General features: G+C 35.4%; 4 protein-coding genes across 4 annotated transcripts; 3 read left to right on the top strand and 1 right to left on the bottom strand. All coding sequences in view use genetic code 12, as the record gives it.

The window, feature by feature from the left end:
- Positions 1–1,025: 1,025 nt before the first annotated feature.
- ERV29 (Erv29p) lies at positions 1,026–2,012 on the top strand (the record flags this gene model as incomplete). Its single annotated transcript, XM_049408975.1, has 1 exon — positions 1,026–2,012. One exon carries the CDS (start codon positions 1,026–1,028, stop codon positions 2,010–2,012), a length of 987 nt encoding a protein of 328 aa, XP_049266296.1.
- A 517-nt stretch (positions 2,013–2,529) lies between these two features.
- Positions 2,530–2,814, top strand: J8A68_000493 (uncharacterized protein; the record flags this gene model as incomplete). Its single annotated transcript, XM_049408964.1, has 1 exon — positions 2,530–2,814. The coding sequence occupies one exon, from the start codon at positions 2,530–2,532 to the stop codon at positions 2,812–2,814; it is 285 nt and encodes a 94-aa protein (XP_049266295.1).
- A 147-nt stretch (positions 2,815–2,961) lies between these two features.
- Positions 2,962–3,354, top strand: CYT2 (cytochrome c1 heme lyase; the record flags this gene model as incomplete). Its single annotated transcript, XM_049408953.1, has 1 exon — positions 2,962–3,354. One exon carries the CDS (start codon positions 2,962–2,964, stop codon positions 3,352–3,354), a length of 393 nt encoding a protein of 130 aa, XP_049266294.1.
- Positions 3,355–3,538: 184 nt separating this feature from the next.
- On the bottom strand, positions 3,539–7,773 carry J8A68_000491 (uncharacterized protein; the record flags this gene model as incomplete). Its single annotated transcript, XM_049408942.1, has 2 exons — positions 3,539–3,759; positions 4,083–7,773. 2 exons carry the CDS (start codon positions 7,771–7,773, stop codon positions 3,539–3,541), a joined length of 3,912 nt encoding a protein of 1,303 aa, XP_049266293.1.
- Between the last annotated feature and the right edge of the window lie 184 nt (positions 7,774–7,957).

The following is a 7,957-nucleotide window of genomic DNA, read 5'->3' as shown; positions in this document are numbered from 1 at the left end:
ATTACTATTATTGTTTCAATTGCCCCTAGAGTTTTGCTCACGGAGAAGATAGCATGTTCTTGTTGACTTGTCTATAGTCTTTTTGTTTTCTCATGTTAAAGCCAGGGAAAGGAGTCGAAATCTTTATTTGAAGATATGTTTTTCCCATGTGTACCTCACGGCAAGAATCTATATTGGGAAAAGTCATCTTCGCATAATTATGTTGTAGCTATAATATGAAGACTAAGTATCTGGGGTGATCCATCAACAATATTTTTTAAATGAATATTTTTTTGATTAAGATTTATTTTGCGGACTTGTTTGTTTATTTATCAGATATATGGATGATCAATTAATGCAAGGAGAATTTGGCTTGTGAAAGAGCCTTGCCAAACGGTTAAGCGGCTGTTGATGCTACGAGTCAATCAAATAAGCCAGCGTGTACTGGTCATGAACTTGGACGATAATCTGTCTTTCAGCTGTTGTTATAAGTTGTAACAATCCAAGAAAAAGATCTCGAGCTAAGGAAACAAACTGCCAATATAAATTTATTACATAAACCAGATTATACAAACATCTCTCTCTCACTCTGTGTATGTAGTAGCATAACATAGAAATATTTAGTACATCCGGTTGATTTCCTAAATAGGAAATAGGGTGGGTGAAAAGTAAAATTGTCGCGTTAAACTTACATTTTCTCCTTACAAAATGAATGTCACACAAAAAAAAGATTGATTCGTTGTCATTTTTATTTCATTTTCATTCCAATTCAATTCAACAATTGAATTTTATTGAAATTTTCATTCTTTCAAGATACTTTCTAGGAAAAAGCCATAAGAAGTTTTATTTAAACCTTCCATTAAATAATTGGTTTTCTAATAACAGAGAAAGAGAAAACAACAAACCCATACAGTTACTATTAAAGATCCAACTGTATAAATAGACCCTTTTCATAGTGTCTTTTTGCATTCATTTTTAGGATCAATCATTTTCGATCAAGAGAGCTTATAATTCATAGCACAATATATATAATTAGATAAAACTCAATGTCATATCGTGGACCAAATCAATTCAATTCTCAATTTAGAGGAGCAGGAGGAATACCAGTAGGTGGAGGAGGTATACCAAATCAAGGTATTCCATCCGGGATTCCATCCGGGATTCCATCTCAATCAAATAATATTGGAGCAATTTCAAATTCAGGAAATCCATTTCAAAAATTTGAACAATTTTCTAAAAATGTTGAAGATTTAATTGATAATTATTTTAAACCTTTAAAACCTTATGTACCAGCAATTGGTAGAGGATTTTTAGTGGCAACATTTTATGAAGATACAATTAGAATCTTTACACAATGGTCAGAACAAGTTTATTATTTAAATACTTATAGAAACTATTGGCGTTGGTTTACAATTTTATTTTTAATTAATAATATGATTGTTATGACTATAGCTTCAACAATGGTTGTTATTAGAAAGAAAGATAATATTGCAACTATTGCATTGGTTGCAATTGTAATCTTACAAGGTATTGGATATGGATTATTATTTGATGGTCAATTCATATTAAGAAATTTATCGGTTGTTGGAGGATTAGTATTAGCTTATTCAGATACCATTGTAAGAGACAAGAGAACTTTAAATATGCCTGGTTTACCAATGCTTGATAATCAAGATTATAGAAAATATTTCCTTTTAGCTGGTAGACTTTTGTTAGTCTTCTTATTCTTAGGATTTGTATTTTCAGCTAATTGGTCAGTTGGTAGACTTGTAATCATTGTTATTGGTTCAATTGCTTGTGTTTCCATTATTATTGGTTATAAGACTAAATTTGCTGCTGCTGTAACTCTTGTATTATTGTTTATTTATAATGTGTTTACCAATCAATTTTGGATTTATGAAGCACGTGATGCCAGACGTGATTTCTTAAGATATGAATTTTTCCAAGTATTATCAATTGTTGGTGGATTATTATTGGTTGTAAATGCTGGTGCTGGTGAATTCTCAATTGATGAAAAGAAGAAAATATATTAAACCTGTTTTGGCAGCCTACAAAGCTACAAGTGGTTCATAAGCATCAACTTACTACGTGTGTATCTATAAAATTAAGTGCAGTCTAGGCTATAGTTTTTATTATCTTTATAGGATCATATTTTTAAGAGCACAATTTTTGTATTTAACATCGAAGCTCTGGAAGGAGCCAGATGATTTGATTCTCGGAATGGAAACCATTCAAACTATATAGGGGATGCTTACCTGTCCATCGTCGTCCTGACCTCTTAGAATTTTCCAGTACAGTAGTAGACTCTCACTAGACAATGCACAGCTTACTACTTCAACTATATGGAATAGAAGCGTTGCCGAATATGGCAGCACTGTACTGCACTTGGATCTGTACTCAGAGATTTGACAACCGGAAGCGAATTTCGCTTGTCGCGACATTTAAGTAGCCACTGTGCAGTACCAATCAAATTTTTTTTTCACCTATAAGGATTTAGATAGTATTGATTACCAAACTCAAAATATCCAATAATCAAGCTACACGCAACAAATGGGAACAAACGATAAAGACCAACCAAAGTGTCCGATAGACACATCATCATCAATTACCTCATGGTTTTGGAAAACCAAACAAGAACCACCAAAAGATATTTCCGCATGTCCAGTTGACCACCATACGACCATTTCAAAACCAATAGCCACCAACACCATCACAACCGATGACCAACCGGTATGTCCAGTAGACCACAATACTCGATCAGCATGGATCAAGAACGTTTCAGTCTCAGTCACCACCCCAAATGAAGCCGTCGAAATCCCTTCTTCTTGGCTATAGCGGCCCACACTAAGTTCACGGTAGCTGTGATGGGGTTGGTTGTGGACGAATGTCAACCTCCCCAACGAACGTGAAATAAGTTCGATTCCACGAACAAGATCAAACACGAACTGGATCTATCCCTCCCAAAAACAATTCTATGAGGCCATGAAACGAAAAAATTGGAATCCTGATTCTACCGACATGCAAACCGTCGTCCCCATTCATAATTCCGTTAATGAAAGAACATGGCGTCATATCATGTTATGGGAAGAAGCCAATCATGAAGAAGCTATGGCCAAATGCGGTGGGATTACATTGACTAGTTTTAAAGGAGATCTGAAGAAATTAACCCCTAGAGCATGGATAAAGTCGGTGATTGGACAGGAGAAGCCGTTTGATAGACATGATTGGGTGATTGATAGATGTGGGACTAGAGTTGAATATGTGATTGATTTTTATAGCGGAGGTTCTGAGGGTGTATTTTTGGATGTGAGACCAAAAATACAGACTTGGGAAGGGTTTAAATTAAGAGTAGGTAGAGCTTTGGGATGGAATTAGTTGGTGTGAAAGATCCAAGAAAATATGTAAATAGCACACGATATTTGAACTGTTGTTATTATTATTATTATGTAACCCATTACAGTGAAGAAATAGCCATTTGCGTGATAAGTTATAAATAATCTTCTTAAATATATATATACAAAACAACTAGAAATTTAAATAACAATTTGATATTCTATATTTATCTTCTACCCATTAATGCACCAGTTTGACCAAGTCTTTGCATATTTTCTCCAACTTGAACATTAGTTTCGAAATATTTAGCAACACATCTATCCAAACAAAGTGATTCTTGTTTAGTAATATCAGATTCATTATAAGTCTTATTGATACATTTATTATGACATTGACTAACTAAGGCATTGAACATACCAGTAACCATATCTAATTCAGCTTCTGCAGCTTGAAGCTTTACACGTCTTCTTTGAACTCCAACTCGCTGTGGTGGATTAGGCTTGTAGAAATAAAATATTTGTTTTGTGAAAATGGTATGTATACTTTCGTATGGATCAAAATATTAAACCCTTTTTCTTTTTCTTTGAATGGCAATTAAAATTTTTCAATGGGTTTCTATTTGGTAGAGGCAGAACCCTCAAGAGAACAGAAGAAAAAAAGAAATAATCAATTGTCGTAAAAAATGGAATGTGTCATAAAAATTATACATTTGTCGTATTTATACAAGAGTACATAATAATATAATATAATAATAATAATAACTTATAAACCAGGGAAAGTAATTAAAGCATGTCCTCCCCATAATACCTCATCAAGAGGGATAAGTTCCTTAAGCACAGCCATATCATCTTTCTTTTCCGGAACAAAAATAACCGTACCTTGACCCATTATAATGGTCTTTTCGCATAAAGAAATAGTACCCGCCATTCCTGACATTCTTGCATTTAAATATACTGGATTTTGTCCAACTGTTTCAATATAAGATTTTGTAATTGCATGATTTACATCGAAATAATATCTTAAAAATCTCCATGTTTGAGTTTGAATATTTAATACTGCAATTCTTAATAAATTTTCATTTGTTGTTGCTAATGGTAATCTTGAAAATCTCGATACATCAAATTTATCACTCTTATAAGGTTCTTTATCATAATGTCTCAAGAAATCATTTCTTAATCCACCTAAAAAGAATAAATAATCACGTTCTTCATTCTTATAATATAATGCTGAATGATGACAACTTCTTAATTCAGCTTCTTTTAATTCAGGATTCTCAACTAAATTCTCCTTGGTATACCTTGAAGCATCATCATCTTCATCAGGAGCTAATGGAATATTGAAATAATCATAAGCATAAGTAATCACTTTTTCCCATTTGCATGATTCAAATACAAACATATAGAAATCACCGAAAAACTTCATCGATTCATTACATCCACCTTGGACCATAAATGCTTTATCGCAAAAGAATTTCTCCGGTTTAGCTTCAGCTTCATTCACTGCCGCCATACTCGAAGCCCCCACTCCTCCTCCTACTCCACCACCGCCGCCGCCACCACCACCACCTACTCCTATACTACTCCCACCACCACCGCCACTTCCCTGTCCTCCACCCCCAAACTGAAACGACCCCGTACTACCAGTCGTACTAATCGCCGGTGATTGAACTCTCTGGTCAATGCCACACAAGATCTCATCCCGCTTCCCACTCACATCCAACGTACAATTCTCTTCCACTACCCCATGTCGATGATCAATCAACGCAGAAGCGAAATATCCCCTCGGTTCCGGCCATTCTACTGCACCATCCTCATCATCAAGCACAATATCACATTCACGATCAGTACCCACCGTAAACACTAATGCTTCTGGAAGGAACGAAAATCCAATCCGACAAAGTGGGTCTTCTTTGGTTGCTAATTCAATCTTGAGTAGATCATTGGTGGCTTTAAATCGCGTGATATCACTCTTATGAGGAAGGTCGCCATCGTCTTCCACTTCTTCTTCCGCTTTGTGGGGATGTGGTTTATTTTTCACAACGGTGAATCCTCCAAATACAAATACTGAAACGCTTGCCAATGAAGTCGGCGAGATTGCGTCATCGAATAATGGGTTTTTGGTCTTAGTCGCGTCGGAATCTATAGATTCAGTTTCATCATATACTAGACTATTATCAGAAAGAATCCGATCAGGGGCAGGTACAGCCTTGGGACATAGTGTAGCAGTAGCAACAGGAGTGCCATCAACAAAAGGGGTGACATCAGCAACAGTAGAAGGAGTAGCCGATCTCTCTGGTTCACTTTCACTTTTTGTAGTTTCCATTATTGGTTCTCCAAAAAACGTTCCTGTGGTTGCAGATGTGGCAGATGCTGGAAAACTATATGTACTACCTGTAGATCCAATTGGAACACTACCACTTCCACTGCCAGCACTGGGCATACCTCCAGCACTACTACTTCCACCTGCACTAATACTACTAACAGGACCAGCAGAATAGTCTGTTTTTCCTCCATAGTCAGACCCAAACGATGATTGTGAAAGTGTGAATGGTCTTTCTTTTGCAGCAGAACTTTGAATCACGGGAGAAACTCCCCGGCTATCATTATTAGTACTACCACCTGAACTATTTGAATCCGATCTCGGTTTTCGTTTTGTTGAATAAGAATGTTTCAAAGGATGGGGAGATTTGACAGATGGGGTTCTGAGTGGAGATTCTTTAGATGAACCGGATTGTGAATTAGTATTAGCCATTTGTACTCCATCTGACGGTGTATGACGATGTCTATGGAATATTCTGGTTGATTTTCCTAATACATTTACCATTTTTGCAGTTGCACTAGATGGGGTCTGAGGTGAATTGAAAGAACCGGAGGTTTGAATTTGTTGAGCAGCGATATTGGGACCAATCTTTATTTTTACTTGTTTGCCTGGAGTTTTAGCTGAACTTGTGGAATCTTGGGAAGAATATTGAGAACTACTTGAAGTATTTGTTGAAGGATTGGTGATTATCCTATGAAGCTGAGGATGTTTGAGCGTATTTGCCATCGATGCAAGAGGACTTGGTCCTCTACTTCTCAGTACAGCAGATGGTGGAAGCCCAGGGCTATTTTCGAGTTTTGGTGCATTACTACCTTTTGTATTAACACTGGTAGTGCTTGGATTATTCTGCTGAGTTGGGATTCGTACAACAGGAGTACTTTGTTTATGTGTGAATACAGGTGGCAGAGGGATCCTACCTGGAATCCCGCCTTCTTCATTATTATTAATTGTAGGATTCTCATAAATATTTGAACATATTGCAGTACCCAATCGAGCAATTTCAACTCCTCCACTTTTTCTTTCAAGTTTAATCTTGGTAAATTTCAATGATATTGTATCTATGATATATCCATCTTCATTGGGGATTAATTTCTTATGAAGTATCCATCGATTGATTTCCGGATTATACAGTACTGAAGTAGTTTGAAGTTCAAATCCACCATAAAAGAAAAAATGTCTAGGTGATATCTTTGTAGATGACATTGAAAGTATATGACCTGGAAAATCCTTATTGCTTGAAGTATCTTGAAATGTTACTGATCCTCGTGAAGCATTAAACATAAAGAATTGTTTATATGGTTGCATAAAGGGACTTGTTAACATTTTGACATTGACAAATGGAGGTAATTCATATGGGAAATATACAGATATTTGAGAAATATCAACATCCAGAGGTAAACCTAAATTCTTAAATGTAGTAAGTTTACATACATATAAACCACCAAATACATAAGTTAAATTATCCAGGGTGAAATTATTTTGAAACGTTAATTTAGGAACATCACTCATCAATCTCAATTGATGCTTATTATGTTTAAAAGTATTTGGAACATTATAACTGACTCTTGGAATTGAGAAATATCCAGAAAAAGCACCTGCGCTTTCTTCTTTAATTAAAACTTCTCCAACTCTTTGATCTACTTGTTCTTGTATTGGTATATGGGCTATAGAAGCATCTGAATCTTTACGTGAAAAGGCAGAATGTTCAATTTGATTAATTACCATTTTTGGTGTAAACAGATGTTGATCATAATGTTTTATTAGTTTCTTCTTTGTTGAATATTGCAGATAACTATCATAAGTAATAACACTATAAGGTACATGATAACCATGAATCCAACCAGTTTTATTCTTCTCTAAGAATTCTGCTTCCTTTGCATTTATTCTTGCATATTCTTCTGGCTCTAATTGAGCTACTCTTGCTGATGGATGTAGATGAGTCATTGATGGATTCTTACTTTCAAATGCCAAATCGAATGCTGAACTTGTGGGGGAAGGATGATGATTATGTGGTTGAGGGTGATAGTGGGGATGTAGATAGTGGAAAGTCTCATTTAATGACCTTCGATCAGCTTCAACCAGTGAAGTGTTTAAAGTCATTGACGTCAGTCCATCTAATTGCAGCAGCAGAATATCTGACATTGTGTTTATAGGAATCTTAAAGAATTAAATTGAATTGAATGTTACAGATTGAATGTTACAGTAAAGATGTATTTTTTTTGGTTTTTACAACACATTGTTTTTTTTTTTATCTGTATGTCGCTACCAGTTGTAACTTTTTTATATGAAATTGTTCGATCGCGATTTATTTTCCCCCTTCCTTCCC

This window comes from Hemisphaericaspora subhashii (genome assembly GCF_019202705.1).
Source record: "Hemisphaericaspora subhashii strain CBS 10753 chromosome Unknown scaffold8, whole genome shotgun sequence".
NCBI lineage: Eukaryota > Fungi > Ascomycota > Pichiomycetes > Serinales > Debaryomycetaceae > Hemisphaericaspora > Hemisphaericaspora subhashii.
Note: the sequence above shows the minus strand (reverse complement) of the source record. Positions and strands in the feature narration are given on the sequence as shown.